At 49.7% G+C, this 15,713-nt stretch overlaps 2 protein-coding genes across 3 annotated transcripts; both read left to right on the top strand.

Annotated features, from left to right (window-relative positions):
- On the top strand, positions 1-855 carry LOC131818203 (mitochondrial import receptor subunit TOM22 homolog). Its single transcript, XM_059152466.1, has one exon. The coding sequence runs from the start codon at positions 3-5 to the stop codon at positions 429-431; it is 429 nt and encodes a 142-aa protein (XP_059008449.1). The 5' UTR covers positions 1-2; the 3' UTR covers positions 432-855.
- A 2,920-nt stretch (positions 856-3,775) lies between these two features.
- On the top strand, positions 3,776-14,175 carry LOC131818159 (zinc finger protein 548-like). Of its 2 annotated transcripts, XM_059152359.1 has the most exons (4): positions 3,776-4,003; positions 5,914-5,955; positions 9,006-9,132; positions 10,711-14,175. In XM_059152359.1, exons 1-4 carry the CDS (start codon positions 3,989-3,991, stop codon positions 12,249-12,251), a joined length of 1,725 nt encoding a protein of 574 aa, XP_059008342.1. In that variant the 5' UTR covers positions 3,776-3,988; the 3' UTR covers positions 12,252-14,175. The 2 variants fall into 2 exon arrangements, with proteins under 2 accessions (XP_059008342.1, XP_059008343.1); XM_059152360.1 differs by lacking the exons at positions 3,776-4,003; positions 5,914-5,955 and adding an exon at positions 6,209-6,773.
- Positions 14,176-15,713: the final 1,538 nt, after the last annotated feature.

Genomic DNA, 15,713 nt, shown 5'->3' with positions numbered 1-15,713 from the left:
AGATGGCCGCCGCCGCCGCCGCTGGCGGTCCTGGGGCGCCCCTGTCCCCGGACGAATTGCTTCCGAAAGGCGATTCCGAGAAGACTGAGGAGGAGTTGGAGGAGGAAGACGACGAGGAGCTAGATGAGACCCTATCGGAGAGACTGTGGGGTCTGACGGAGATGTTCCCAGAGAGGGTCCGGTCCGCGGCTGGAGCCACTTTTGATCTCTCCCTCTTTGTGGCTCAGAAAATGTACAGGTTTTCCAGGGCAGCCTTGTGGATTGGGACCACTTCCTTCATGATCCTGGTTCTTCCTGTTGTTTTTGAGACGGAGAAGTTGCAAATGGAGCAACAACAACAACTGCAGCAGCGGCAGATACTTCTAGGGCCTAACACAGGGCTCTCAGGAGGAATGCCAGGAGCTCTACCTTCACTTCCTGGAAAGATCTAGATTGCTACTGCTAGACTTGTCTTGATGGGACAAGTTTGAAAATTCAATAGTGTTTGAACTGCTGATTATTTGGATTTTTTTTTTTTTTAAACTTTGGCACATTGATCTATCTAAACCTGGTGGGGAGAATTCTCCCCAGTGTCTCACAGAGACTCCCAACTTGCAACTGTGCCCTCCACGTTGTCCCATTTCTTCTGTTCTCACTCTGATACCAGAACGCAGCAGTGCAGACGGTTACTCCAGCTCTGGCCATCCCACCCCTTTCACTAAATCCCTCATGACCAGAAGATCTCACTGTCCCATTGTGGCATAGGAACTGACGCCACTGGGAAGGATATCCCCATGACCATTTTTGTTTTTAAGCATGGAGATGTTGGGAAGGGACATGCACACGATATGAAATACATTATGCGTTACAGCCATAGTGTAAAGCAGCCACTGTGAATTTCTATGTCGGAAAGGAGGGAGGGCCGGGCAGCAGTTGCAACCATAGGATGGGGACTGTGGAGGACAAAGCAGGAGCTCATTTCCTCTGCCCATTTTGGCTATGAGAGACCTGTGTGTCTGTCTAAAAAAGAAAACAAAGTAAGTGCTCACTTTTTGTATTTAAATATTAAAAACGATTCCAATGGAAAAAAAAAAAAGTTTCTGCACAGCAAAGGAAACAACAAAATGAGAAGGCAAGGAGTTTATGCTGTTTTCATGTGTACTGAATAGCAAATGCCAAAATGCATGTGTCAGTTTGTGGTGAGTGTTCTGAAGAGTTGGCTTTACCCTTCCAAAGGTATTTGGGTGGTATGCAATTGTTCACTCAATATTGAAAATGATGAGTAGGGGCCTCTGGGTGGCTCAGTGGGTTAAGCCTCTGCCTTCGGCTCAGGTCATGATCACAGGGTGGGATCGAGTCCTGCATCGGGCTCTCTTCTCCGCAGGGAGCCTGCTTCCCCCCCCTCTCTGCCTGCTTCTCTGCCTACTTGTGATCTCTGTCTGTCAATAAATAAATAAAATCTTAAAAAAAAAAAAAAAGAAAAGAAAAATGATGAGTAGTCAAGTTCACACTTCTCTCAGGAGCTTTCCCAAGTGTAGTCTAAAACCAGCTCCTGGGGGCACCTGGGTGGCTCAGTGGGTTAAAGCCTCTGCCTTTGGCTCAGGTCATTATCCCAGGGTCCTGGGATCGAGCCCCATTGAGCTCTCTACATAGCAGCCAGCCTGCTTCCTCCTCTCTCTTTCTATGCCTGCCTCTCTACCTACTTGTGATCTCTCTTTGTCAAATAAATAAATAAAAACCCTTTTAAAAAATAAAAAATAAAACCAACTCCTGTATGCAGAGGGTAGGGAGAGACCAAAGAAAGAGGCCAGTCCAGATTGGTAGGTGGCTGTTTTAATAAGCAAAGGGAATGTAGTATGAGGCTTGTCTGGGGCAGCAACAAGACGAATGGATCCCTGCACCGTGTGTCAAATCTGAGAAGTTTATGAAGAGGCCTTAACTGGGTTCAGTCCCATACATTGTGCAGGTGTTCTCAACACCACATCATGATCTCAAGGCTGTGTCCTTGGAGCAGTCTCTGGGAGGGAGAAAGACAAGCAGGACCCACATTCCAAGGACAGTGAGTGGGTGAGGAGCCGTGGAGTGCCCGGGGTCTAAGTCACAGGTCAACTGGTGGTCTTATCTTTTTGGTGACGTTTTCCAACAGGTAAAAAACCAGTGTATACTAACAGTTAAACATGAGAAATGTCAGATTTCCTTTAACAGCAAAGAAAATGATTAAAATAACATTTTGTATTACCTAACTGAAACTATGCCTGTTGGTTAGTAACTTCTCATTTCCCCCTCCCTCTAGCTCCTGTCACCATCATTCCACTCTTATGAATTTGACTAGATTCCTCCTCACCTAAGTGGAGTCATGCAATACTCGTCTTTATACTGTGTCTGGCTTATTTCACTTGGCATCATCTCCTCAGGGTCTATCATGTTGTCACGTATTGCAAAACTTCCTTTTAAAAAACTGAGTAATATTTTTGTTATTTGTGTATATTGTGTTTTCATCCATTCACCTGTTGATGGGCATTCAGTTTGTCTCCACATCTTAGCTATTGTGAATCGTGTCGCAGTGGACGTGGACTTGCTAATATCTCTTCCAGGTCCTTTTGTGTGTGTGCTTGGAAATGGAATTACTGCATCGTGTGGCAGTTCTATTTCCAGTTTTTTTGAGGAACGTCCATGGTGTGCTCCATAGCCCTCTACGATTTTGCATCCCCACCGACAGTGTGAAAGGGGTCCAGTTTCTCACATCATTGGCAAGACTCGTGTTCTGCTTTTTGGATAATAGTTCTCCTGTTGGGTGTGAGGTGATGTCTCATTGTGGTCTTGATTTGCACTTCCCTGATGATTAGGGACCATGAGCATTTTCTCATATACCTGTTGGCCATTTGTGTGTCTTTGGAGAGACGTCTGTTCTCTGGGTGTTGAGTTTGATAACTTCTTTTTTTTTTTTTTAATTTTGTCAGAGAGAGAGAGAGCGCGCGCTCTCAGAAGCAGGGGAAGGGGCAGGCAGAGAGAGAGGGAGAAGCAGGCTCCTCGCTTAGCCTGGGAGGACCCAGGACCCCGGGATCATGACCTGAGCCGAAGACAGCCGCTTAATGACTGAGCCTCCCAGGCGCCCTAGATTTCCAGTCCTTGGAGGAATTGACAGTTCGGCTATGGAGTCGTGGCATTTGAGGAAACAGTACTCTCGGGGTTCAGTCACTGAGTGGTTCTGCGTGCTGGAAGGACGTTTTCCGGGAATCAGAAGCACAGCGTCACCCTTTCCACCTCCTTCGGGCCGGTCGTCCCGCCCCCGTCTCCCCTCCACAGCTCCGTTGGAAGCCTTTTCTTCCCGTCCTGGTCCAAACGGACCGCTGGTTAAAACGGACTCCAGAGATTGTATTTGAAAAGGGACAAGGTCGCAGACAGCTGTAAGTGGACGTGGTGCCGGGATACGGTGCGTCCCTTCGGACGTGTGGCCTTGAAGCGCTTCCCGTGCTTCTTAGCCCACGAAGCAACCGCGCCCCGACCGGTCTGTGACTTCCCAGCCTGCGCTCCAAGATATCCTGTAGGTCCCCTTTAAGAGCGGGCGAGACCCCGCCCCGTTGGGGGCCACGGGACTCCATTTCCCAGAGGCCCAGACGAGGCCTCACGTGCTTAATCCGCGACGGTAGGAGAGGGGACCTTTGGCTAAGAGAGGAGGGTGACGACGGTAGCGGAAACTACGATACCCAGAAGTCTGCGGGGCGCGGCGGCGGCGGCTGAACCAATGAAGCCTTGAGAGCGCGACGCCTGCATGCGTGCGCGCCGGGGGGCGGGACTTCCGGCGTTCCCTCTCTGTGTCAGTTGGTTGCTCTCGGTCTCGGGGATTCAAGGCTTCCAAGGCGTTTGGCGGTTGCGGAGGTGACGGGGCGGGAGAACGAGGGGAGCGGCGTCGTCCCCGTCGCGGAGGCCGCTACGAGGCTCTCCTGTCTCCGCCCGGCCGTCAGCCGCTCCCCGCCCTTCCCGCCGGTCGTTGGCGGAGGCTGCGCGGATGAAGCCGGCTCAGGTGGGTGCTGCGACCCCCGGCCCGCCTGCCGCCCGCCCCCCCGCCCCGAGCGCTAGCAGCCGGATGGAGGGGCGCCCGCGCAGCTCCCGGCAGCCGGGCCCGCGGGGTGGGAGCAGAGGGCGCCCCGGCGTACGGTCCCGGCTCCGTCGGTGCGGTGGGGCGTGGCGGGGGAGGGCCCGGCAGGTGCTCCTGAGTCGGGGCCGCGGGGTGGGGGGAGGCGGGCCTCTAGCGGGTGCGGGGAGCGGAGGGCGAGGCGGAGTGCTGCCTGCAGTGGCGGCGTGGGCAGCCGGGTCCGCGGAAGGTCGGAAGGGGCGGGGGTGGGAGAGGGCCCTGCGCAGAGTCACAAGTTTAAGGCAGGGGAGCGCAGGATGGGGACGGAGCGGAGACAGCGGAGGAAACACTGCAGCCCCCCGCCCCGGGGCAGTTTTGATGGCTGCTGGGCCAGGGCGGCGGCGTCGGCAGGAGATGCGATGAGATCCTGCGTGGAGCCCACAACGGAACCTACGGGGTTTCGGGCCGCATCACCCACACCTGTGAGCAGAGGTAGCGAGCGAAGGGCCATGTCCAGGCTTCTTGGCCTGAACATCTAAAGGGTGGGGGTTGGGGTGGGGGAGCGAGCCCAGGGAGCAGGAGGCGGGAGATCCTGAGTTTGGTTTTGGACTCGCCAATGCTGGGATACCGCGGATGGAGATTCTCATGAGTGCTTGCAGGTAACGGTCTGGAGGACAGGCGGGGTTGTCCTGTCAAGGATGCAGAGGGCGTGCACTGCGGCAGAGCAGGGCCTGAAGGCAAGATCAAGGAGCGAGGCCTAAGGTGATTCTAGATGGTGAGGGAGGCAGAGGCTGAGAGTTTGTGGGCAAGGCATGGGAGGCAGTTGTCCGCATCCCTGACGCTTCCTTGTAAAAAGAGCAGATGTGCTGTAGGAGAGGTCTGTCCCCGTGTCTTTAGGAAGGGAGGTGTTGGGGTGAGGAACTTCCCTCGGGTGGAGCTGGTGTTATGTGCTAGTGTTGACTGTGCTTGCGGCTCAGCTGACCCTCAGGACCACTCCCAACGGAACAAAGTAAAGGTCAGCCAGGCTGATGGAGCCTCAGGGTCCCAGACAGGGGACTGCTTCCTCACCCCTCAGGGCAAGACTGATGAGCTGCTGTCCAGTCAAGGGCCTCCAACAAGCTCCCTGAGGGTTATGTAACAGGCAGGTTTTGTTGCTGTATGGACTATGAGCGTGTCCCTCTGCTCAGCCTTTTCCTACAACTCGTTACCTTAAAAACATGTAACAAAATGCATTGACTTAAGTACTCATTAATCATTATTTTAAATATGTACGCAGAGGTAGACAGAAACAAACCCATTCTGCAAGTTAAATTTATACAAACACTTAATAATTGATTTGACATTAAGTTACCTGTTGTTTACAGTGTAAAATTTTATGTATGATATCTTTTTTTTTTTTTAAGATTTTATTTATTTGGCACAGAGAGAGATCATAAGTAGGCAGAGAGAGAAGGGGAAGCAGGCTCCCTGCCAAGCAGAGAGCCTGATGTGGGGGCCTCGATCCCAGGACCCTGAGATCATGACCCGAGCCGAAGGCAGAGGCCCAACCCACTGAGCCACCCAGGTGCCCCTATGTATGATATCTTCTGAAATCTTAGAAAGTGGTAAAAACGAAGACCTCAAATTTCAAAACCCTAGTACTTCATTTGCACTGCAAATGTATACAAAAGTATTGATCCTCTGGACAGGAACAGTTGTCACCCTGCTGATAAAAGCAGCCATTTTCTGGAGGAGCTGGACTTGGGCCACCAGGCTGAGATCACTCTGCTCCAGGGCAGGGCAGGAGGAGTGGTGGTCCAGCTCAGTTCATGACATCCTTCCATGGTTACTCATTTCTCATGATCTCCTCCCTCCCATAGGGTCCAGCGGTGGTGGCAGAAATGCTTATGGACCCTGTGCAGGTGAGTGGAGGGGGTCCCTCCTTTCAGCCATCCTGGTTGTCACCGATATATGTACCCTCAGAGAGTGATAGTGTCCTGAAGCTTCTCTTACCCTTCTCACTCTCTTAAGTCTGAGTACCATGTGCTTTCCCCGAGTCCAGGATCATGTATTTAGATTACATGCAGAGCAGTTCCCGTTTCTAACCCGTGATGTAAGATGCGGCACTCAACCCTGGCTGCAGGATTCAGAATGTTCACACGCTTGGAGGTGAGACTTAGCTGGGATGTTCAGGAAACCGCAGGTCTCTTTTATAGCTGGTGAGAATGGGGAGCCAGGTTGGGTTTGACTGGGGTGCACAGGTGTCAGACCTTGAGTGACAGCTGGGGCTCTGGACCTCTAATCTGTGGTTGCTGGGAAGTAGGGAAGGTTTGAAACAGAAGAGAAGGTGTTGTGTCGGAGATTTTAACAAATTCCCTTTGGCTGCAGAGGGGAAGACAGATGGGCAGGGAGGGGATTGTAAGTGAAATGCTGGCGGCAGTCCAGGTAAGCGATGTGGCAGCGGCTGCCCAGGACCGGTGGCCATGCATGTAGAGGAGCCGTTGGTTTCTGAATGTGTGTTAAACAGCACTCCTCATATTTTGAGATGTGGAGACTCGGGTTGATGAGGAAGTGGGCTAGTGGGAAGAGTCAGGGATGCCCCCAGCTTTTGGCCTTGTTAGGAAGGATGGATGCTTGAACTAAAACGGAGGAAGTCCGTGGTAGGAATTTGCAAGGGGAACGTGAAGAGTCAGTTTCTGTCTGTCACAGAAGTCCCAGAAATTCCAAGGAAAGGTGTCAGGTAGGTGCTTTATGTTCTTTTTAAAGATTATATTTATTTGAGCGAGAGTGAGCATGTGGAGGGGGGAGAGAGAAGCTGACTCTGCACTGAGCAGGGAGCCCAACACAGGGCTCCATCCTAGGACCCTGGGATCATATCCTGAGATGAAGGCAGATGCTTAACCAACTGAACCCCCTGGTGCCCCTCAAGTAGGCACCTGAACACAGAGTTTGGGGGATAGAGTTAAGCTGGGGACAACCACAGCACGGTGGCTGGGTTGTGGGCTGGGTGGAAGCTGTGGGTCAGATTGAGGAGGCAGCATCTCTAGGTTATGGGGGTGACGCCATTTGAAGAGCATGAGTGAGAATGAAGGGCCTGAGTACTGGGGTTTTTTGTTTGTTTGTTTTTAAAAGATTGATTGGGGGCGCCTGGGTGGCTCAGTGGGCTAAAGCCTCTGCCTTTGGCTCAGGTATGATCTCAGGGTCCTGGGATTGAGCCCTGCATTGGGCTGTCTGCTCAGCGGGGAGTCTGCTTCCCCCCTCTCTCTGCCTGCCTCTCTGCCTACTTGTGATCTCTTTGTTGAATAAATAAGTAAAATCTTAAAAAAAAAAAAAAAAAAGATTGATTGATTTGTTTGAGAGAGAGAGAGAGTGCCTGAGTGCAGGGAGGGGCAGAGGGAGAGAGAATCCCAGACCGACTCCCTGCTGAGTGCAGAGCCCAGCAAGGGCCTCCATCCCATGACCCATGAGATCATGACCTGAGCTGAAACCAAGAGTCAGATGCTTAACTGACTGAGCCACTCAGCTGCCATGTCTTGATTGGGCACCTGGTTGGTGGTGTGGCATCACAAAGCTGAGGAAGCTGAGTGTGTGTGTGTGCGCGCAAGAGAGAGAGGGACACGGGGAGAGAGAAAGAGACAGTGGACGTAGGAGTGAGAAAGTCTTCTGAGACCGGACTGCACCTGCACAGATGTTGCAGGGGAAGCCGGCCAGCCTGACATCGTGCTGGACCTCATGTGGAGTGGGTGTGGGGAGTTGCGGGTGCCTGGCCTTCAGATGAGAGAGGAAGGTTCTAACTGCTTAGGGGACAGCTGGTGTGATACAGAAGTGGGGAAGGGCTGAGAGTGTGTGATGTCCTCACACGGGCAGGTGGCTGGTGGTGACGCCGGAAGCCAGGCCCGATAGGGAGACCTTCAAACCAGGCTTGGGGCTGGACCTGGTGCTGGGTGCCTTGGGGACTTCGTTGTTCAGGGGCAGGGCCGGGGCTGAATCAGATCCGGGATGTGTTTGCCTATTAGTTCGTGAAGGAGATGCCTGTGGTATGGCCCGGGGGTGTCTGGAGTTGTCACTGTGGAGGAGTCAGGGTTGTGTAGAGGGGCTGAGTCCAGCGACCAACATGCAGGTGAGGCAGAGTGTGAGTGGTTGGCTCAGGGTGCCCAAGGGAGAGGGACAAGTCCAAGTTTGACTTGAGTGTCTGAGTCTCACCTCTCAGACAAGACCGGGGGGACCCCCAGGGCAACTGGCTGTCGGGCCCTTTACCTAGATGATGTTCTTCTGCCCCTTCGCTCCTCATGTTTTACACCACCTTCTGGACTCAACTGGTCAGTGGGAATGAGGCGAGAGCAGGCACCAGTGCCACCAGCAGCTGGTAACTCTTCTGCACTGGGAAGTCAGGGAGGAGGACAAGCGGGGGCGGGGAATATGTGCGGGAAGGACATAAAGGCCTGGAGAGAAGTGTATCCCATACTTGCACCCACGGGAGTTTAATTTATGGAGGTGGATGAGTGATGACATGGAGACCAATGATACTGAAAGGAGGTTCTTACTCTGTTTCTCAGGGGTTGGGAGCACATCAGGTACAGGGCCACGTGGCCAAGTGCCCAACTTGGTTAGGAGGCATATATGCCAGCAGAGGGACGCCTAAGGTCAGAGCCTTTATTGAGCTTTCTGGGAGAAATGCCGGAAGAGTGGGGTGAGAAGCTTGGTGACGACTATTTTCTGTAATTTCCCTCTAAGTGGGGTAGAAGGGGCATCCCTGGCTGTCTGGTACCCGGTCCTGCTTGATTTTGGGCAGGGCAAGTGTGGCTTGGGGTACAAGTTCAGTGTGGGCTGCGGATTGCAAGGGAGATGGAGAAGCACATCTGGCTGTTTGTTTAGTGTATGATTAGCGGATGGTGAATAGCTAACTAGAGAATGCACGAGGCACAGTTCACAAAGGAAGCTGCTTGTGAACCAGATGTTCCAACTTCGGCAGAGCCGTGTGGTCTTGGAGGACGTGGCCATCTGTTTCTCCCAGGAAGAGTGGGGCCTCCTTGATGAAGCTCAGCGTTTTCTGTACCACGCCGTGATGCTGGAGACCTGTGCACTTCTGTCCTCCGTGGGTAAGGCCTGCACCGCCCCTGCCACGTCCCGAACTGGGCTCTACTCTTCCCCTTTGGTTGAGGGGCAGCTCTGCCTTTCCACAACGAGACTGTGGATACTACTTTCTGTCGCGGTTTCCTGGCATCTGTGTTACTGGTGCCAGGCCTGGGCCATGCACCCTGCACCCACTCTCCTGATGCAGTCCCATCCCTGCTGCTTGGAGCACTTGCAAGATCAGGCTCAGAAGTCAGAGATGTTCAAGTTTGTCTTGGAGATCCCTCAGACCGCCCTTGTCCCTGGTTGGGTCACCATGTCTAGATGCATGGAACTATAATGCCCCGGGCTTTCCCTTTTCCTCTTGCTGACATTTCTTGGGTTCTCCCTGTGCCAGAAATTTCAGGCACCAACCTAATTACTGATTTGGGGGTACACTGGGTTGTTTCTATAGCCTCTCCTGCGAAGTTCTTGTAATTTTAAGATGTTGGATATCCTGTGTTGGGTTGCTTGGGGTCACGCTGGCCTTGCCTTTTCCTTTCTTTCATCTAGGACTGGCCTGTCTCAGGTGTCACATCAGTAGTACCTACCATGTGGATATTACTGTGTCAGTGGCAAAAGACACTCAAAAGTGTGTGGCCCTGGTGCGAGGGAACGGTTGAAGGGTGTGTCAGAGTTGGGGATCTGTCCTTTGTTCACCACTGATTGAAGCCAAGGTCAGGGGCCACACCTCATTTCCACCTTTTTCTCCACTTTCATGTCTACTCTGAATTTGAATCCTCCTCCTAGCACAATCCAACACCTGCAGGCCTTGGCCCCTGACTGTGTCACTGCTCCCTGGGCAGGGTTCACCAACGTCTGAGCTATACCGAGGATATGGATTGGTCCACACATACCCTTAAGTAGTTCTGGAGTTGCAGTGTGTCCACGTGGTTCATTATTTCTAGGTCTGTTTAGTTTTCTGCACCAGGCTCACCGGTCACCAGCAGCTATGGCCCTTTGCACAGCAGGGACTCAAAAACCCTGCGTCTCCTCCCTGCACGGCATCTGCTCTGTCTTGAGTGTTTGTGCCCCACCACCCGCCACCAATGCATATGTTGCAACCTCATTCCCAGTGTGATGGTGCTGGGAGATGGTGCCTTCGAGGCATGCTTAGGTCGTGAAGGCAGAGCTCCCACAAATGGGATTAGTGCTCTTGTAAAGGAGACTCCACAGAGCCCCCTAGCCCCTTCTGCTGGGTGAGGACATGGTGAGAAGTTGGCAGCCTGGAAGAGGGCCCTCACCTGGCCGTGCTGGCACCCTGATCTCGGAATTCCAGCCTCCAGGACTGTGAGAAATAAATTTCTGTCGTTTGTAAGCCTCCCAGTCTGTGGGATTTTGTTGTGTCAACCCAGATGGACTAAGACAGGACCCTCCCTTGTGTCCTTCCCCAGAGTCAGGGCTCTCCCATCACGGGGGCTTGCCAGGCTGAGCTCTGCACCACAGGCCTTCCTTTCCCTGTTCCCGTGGTCTCCTCCGTGGGTGTGTTTAACAGATATTCCCCATGGGGCCGCCACCTCTCACCAAAGTCAGGGGGCAATTTACCAGCATTTCTCTGCTTACAGGTTGCTGGCACGGAGCCCAGGACGAGGAGTCCCCTTCAGAGCAAGGTGATCCTATAGGAGGGTCACAGGTCAGGACTTTAACTCCAGGCCCACCCACCCAGAAGTCCCAGCCCTGGGAGTTGTGTGGCCTACTCTGGAAAGACCTTTTGCGCTTGGCTGAACATGGTGGAATGAACCCTTACCAAGAGTTATCTGTTTGTGGGGCAGACCTGCACCAGCACCAAAAGGAGCAGATTGAAGACAGATTTTCCAGAAGGGATGAGGGGAGTCCTTCCTTTCCAGTGAACGACAGCGTTCGCGTGGCAGGGAGTAGCTTCACATGCAGCAGAGGCCTTCTCCAGCACCTGACCCCTCACCATGCGCTGAAACCAGACAGGGACACTGAGCATGGGGAGACCTTTGAAGCTGGACAAAATGATTACAAGTGCACTGAGTGTGGGAAAGCCTTCAGCCAAAAACAGGTCCTTGCCAATCACCAGAAGATCCACACTGGAGTAAGACCTTATGAATGCAGCAAATGTGGGATGGCCTTCATTAGAAAGTTTCACCTTGTTCAGCACCAGAAAATTCACACCGGAGAAAGGCCTTTTAAGTGCAATGAATGTGGGAAACTCTTTAGGTACAACTCCACACTCATTAGTCACCAGAGAGTTCACACTGGATTAAGCCCTTATGAGTGTAGCAAATGTGGGGAGTTCTTTAAGTACAACGCCAACTTCGTGAAACATCAGAGAATCCACGATGGAGAAAGGCCTTACGAATGCAGAGAATGTGGAAAATTCTTTAGGTACAACTATCGATTGATACGACATGAGAGAGTTCATACTGGAGAAAGGCCTTATGAATGCAGCGAATGTGGGAAATTTTTCAGGTACAGCTCCACATTCATTAGACACCAGAGAGTTCACACTGCAGAAAAGCCTTATGAGTGCAGTGAATGTGGAAAATTCTTTAGGTACAATTCCACACTCATTAAACATCAGAGAGTTCACACTGGAGAAAGGCCTTATGAGTGCAGTGAGTGTGGGAAATTCTTTAGGTATACCTCCACACTCATTAGACATCAGAGAGTTCACACTGGAGAAAGGCCCTATGAGTGCAGCTTATGTGGCGAATTCTTTAGGTACAAGTCCAAGCTCATTAAGCATTGGCAGAGTCACACTGGAGAGAGGCCTTATGAGTGCAGCGAATGCGGGAAATCCTTTAGGTACCACTGCAGACTCATTAGACATAAGAGAGTTCACACCGGAGAAAGGCCTTATGAGTGCAGTGTCTGCGGGAAATTCTTCCGGTATAACTCCAATCTCATTAAACATTGGAGAAATCACACTGGAGAGAGGCCTTACGAGTGCAGCGAATGTGGGAAAGCCTTCAGCCACAAGCATATACTTGTCGAGCATCAGAAAATCCACACTGGGGAAAGGCCATATGAGTGCAGCAAATGTCAGAAGGCCTTCATTAGAAAGTCCCACCTCGTTCATCACCAGAAAATCCACAGTGAAAACAGGTCTGTGAGCACTTTAAATATGGGGAAATCTTGAGATACAACTTGAAGCCACTGACCAGAGAATTCCATTGGCAAACTCAGGAGTGCGGAGAATAGAGTGAAGCTTTAGGCACAACTCTAAACTTAGTACCCAGAGGAGCGCCTTATGAGGACAGCGGATATGCAGTATGGTTTTGGTACAGCTTGCCACTCATTAGGCATCAAGAGGTCATGGGAAGAAGACTTCTGAGGGCCGTCAGTGCGTAGCCTTAGCACAACTCCAGCCTCATTACACATCAGAGAATTCACGATGGAAAAAGACCCTATTTGTGCAGCAGACAGAGGCCTTTGTTCATCTCAAACTCCAACCTTGTTCCTCACCAAGAAGTTCACACTGCGCCAAAGAGCATTGCAGAGGGGGAAAGACTTCAGCCAAATATCTGCTCTGACCTGTCCTGCTGAAAGACACTTCATTTCACATTTATGTTGGGGCAAAGTGCATGTAGCAGTTTACCCTGTCTTTGAATCGCACAGTTTAGTAGTTTCAAAAATTCACATATTTATACAACTAATTTCCAGAATTCCCTTCATCTGGCAAAACTGAAACTGTATCCATGGAGCAGCTCCTCCTTCCCCTCCTGACCACCCCCGGCGGCTGTGGTTTTACACCCCGTCTCTGTGAACTTGACTGCTCCAGATACTATATGTCAGTGGAATCAGACAGTATTGGTCTTTTTGAGACTGGCTTGTTTTTCTTGGCTGGATTTCTCCATTTGTCCAGCATTTCCTTCTCTGAGCATTTCCTTCTGTTTTGAGAAGGGATCAGAGTTAACAAACCTAAGATACAGGGAAGGGTGTTGATGGAGTCAGTACAACTTTGCCAGATGTTATATGATTTCCAGAGGAAGAGGAGATCCAGATTTTATATGGAATCTTTATTTCTAAACAGCTTTATGGAGGTATTGACATAAACTACATTTATTAAAAGTGCAAACTATATATATTTTTTAAGATTTTATTTATTTATTTGACAGAGAGATCACAAGTAGATGGAGAGGCAGGCAGAGAGAGAGAGAAAGAGAGAGAAGCAGGCTCCCTGCTGAGCAGAGAGCCCGATATGGGACTCGATCCCAGGACCCCGAGATCATGACCTGAGCCGAAGGCAGCGGCTTTAACCCACTGAGCCACCCAGGTGCCCCAAACTATATTTTCTTATATGTGTGCACAGTGGGAGCATCACTGGAGTCACCATGACTGATCCATAGGCCCTGTAGTTTCCATTAGCCCCATTTCTATTCTCTCTCCCAGCCCTACCCACTTGCCAGCCCTGGGTGGCACTTCAGTTTGCATTTGCTAGAATTTTATATAAAGGGTATCCAACAGTTAACTCCTAAATAGCTGTTTTCACTAAGTGCATATATGTATTTTTAGTATTATCCATGTTGTGTGTGCAAAAGTGTGGCATTCAATAACAAGCAAGGCTCTGTGGCATATGTTAGAGCCACATTGTCTATACAACAAAGGTGATCATCACTGAGTGAAAGAGTTGTTTAGAATGGGAGGGTGAGGGGCGCCTGTGGGGCTCAATCATTCAGTGCTTGCCTTCCGCTCAGGTCATGATCCAAGGATCCTGGGATCGAGCCTTGCATCAGGCTCCCTGCTCAGCAGGAAGCCTGCTTCTCCCTCTCCCACTCGTCCTGCTTGTATTCCCTCTCTTGCTGTGTCTCTGTCAAATAAATAAATAAATCTTAAAAAAAAAAAAATGGGAAAGTGAAGTTTAAAGTAAATTTAAGTTCAGTTTCATATTAATTCATTTTCAAAAGTTTTTGAACCATCTGAACCACCTTTCTAGAAAATTCTTGTTTGGCCTTTTTTCTACCAGTGTTTTTAAGCTATGTCTTTGTATCATAAAAATTCTTACAGTATTTAAAAAAAACATTTGTTATTGTATAAAACACACATAAAGTTTATCAACTTGTTATTGCTAAGTGTTCAGTTCTGTGGTATATAAGGTTCCTCAGAGAAACAACCATCAGGGTGTATGTGTAGAGAGAGAAGGGAATATGTGTTTTTTTAAAGACTTCTCTAAAGCTTTTGCGATGGCTTGGCAAGTAGAAAATCTGCAGGATGGGCCAACAGGCTAGGAATCGAGGAAGTGTTGACATTCTGCTGGTAGGATTTCTTCTTGCATGAGGTCATCTTTTTGTCATGTAATCTTCAAACCAGGTGGCTCATTGAGAAATTTAGAAAGTGCAGCAACAAGCATTATAGAATAGGAAATGGAAAGAAAACAGTTTGAGAGTGAGACATGGGAAACAATTCCCGATTCCACTCCCTGATTATATTTGTCAAATCTCAACATGCACAAAATATTTAATGAAAAAATTATATTTATATTTACATTTAACACTTTCTGTTTCATGAATCACTAAGTTCTATACCTGAAAAAAATCTTAATGTATATGTTAACTATCTAGAATGTAAATAAATTGAAGTTTAAAAAAAAACTTCATAAAGCTCATTAGTCAAAATTTTAAGATTGGGGTGATTGAGAAGATATTAAAATATTGAGATGATCCTAGTTTTAGATAATTATAGACATGCACATTCTAAATTCTTAGTAAGAAACGAGTTAGAGGGGTGCCTGGGTGGCTCAGTGGGTTAAAGCCTCTGCCTTCGGCTCAGGTCATGATCCCAGGGTCCTGGAATCGAGCCCCACATCGGGCTCTCTGCTCAGCAGGGAGCCTGCTTCCTCTCTCTCTCTCTCTCTGCCTGCCTCTCTGCCTACTTGTGATCTCTCTCTGTCAAATAAATAAAATCTTAAAAAAAAAAAAAAAAAGAAAGTTAGAGACTAGAACAAGATATGAGAAGACAGGGACTTTTGTGTTCTAGCATGTAAGAAGCTGGAAATTGCCATTAGATCCTGACAAGTAAAAAGCTGAAAATAATGGAAGATCAACAACTCTTCTTAGTCTATAAGACAAGTGAGGTGGCAAGATAAACTCCTGTTCCCCAGATTAGTCCAACAGGAACAGAGAATGAAGGAAACCCAGGAGCTGACCCTCCGCCCTCCTCCATGAACCCCAGTGCTGTGGTAGGAAAACCTAAATCAACACACATCTGGGAATTTTCCTCACACTGAATATCAGAGAAAAACACTCGTGTGCAGGGAGAGAGACAAAGGAGCCATTTTGAAAAATATCTGGACATTCTGTTCTTAACAGGACTGCTCTTGGAAGAATCAGCTGGGGATTTTTCAGAGCCTCGGAAATACCCAAATCCAGACCACTCTAGCCATCTTGTCCTACTTGGGGTGCTGGAACTGGGGAAAATGTATGAAATTCATAGGCCAGAAGCAAAGTCTTACTGAAAGACAAACCTAATTCTAGTCCTATAGTATGTTTCCTCTCATGACACCAGTTACCACCACATTGCAAAACTTCTATTTATAGCAGTTCATTTTACCAGTGCACCATGTCCCAAGTGTTAAGAAAAAGTTACAATACATACTAAAAAG

The sequence above is a fragment of the Mustela lutreola genome, chromosome 16 (assembly GCF_030435805.1).
Source record: "Mustela lutreola isolate mMusLut2 chromosome 16, mMusLut2.pri, whole genome shotgun sequence".
In the NCBI taxonomy this organism is placed as follows: domain Eukaryota; kingdom Metazoa; phylum Chordata; class Mammalia; order Carnivora; family Mustelidae; genus Mustela; species Mustela lutreola.
Note: the sequence above shows the minus strand (reverse complement) of the source record. Positions and strands in the feature narration are given on the sequence as shown.

Bases quoted from the DNA above. Each gene is read 5' to 3' on its own strand.
- LOC131818203 (XM_059152466.1), top strand. From the start codon at position 3: ATGGCCGCCGCCGCCGCCGCTGGCGGTCCTGGGGCGCCCCTGTCCCCG.
- LOC131818159 (XM_059152359.1), top strand. The intron at 5,956-9,005 runs GTGAGTGGAGGG...CAACTTCGGCAG, and splicing joins TGCTTATGGACCCTGTGCAG to AGCCGTGTGGTCTTGGAGGA. The intron at 9,133-10,710 runs GTAAGGCCTGCA...CTCTGCTTACAG, and splicing joins TGCACTTCTGTCCTCCGTGG to GTTGCTGGCACGGAGCCCAG.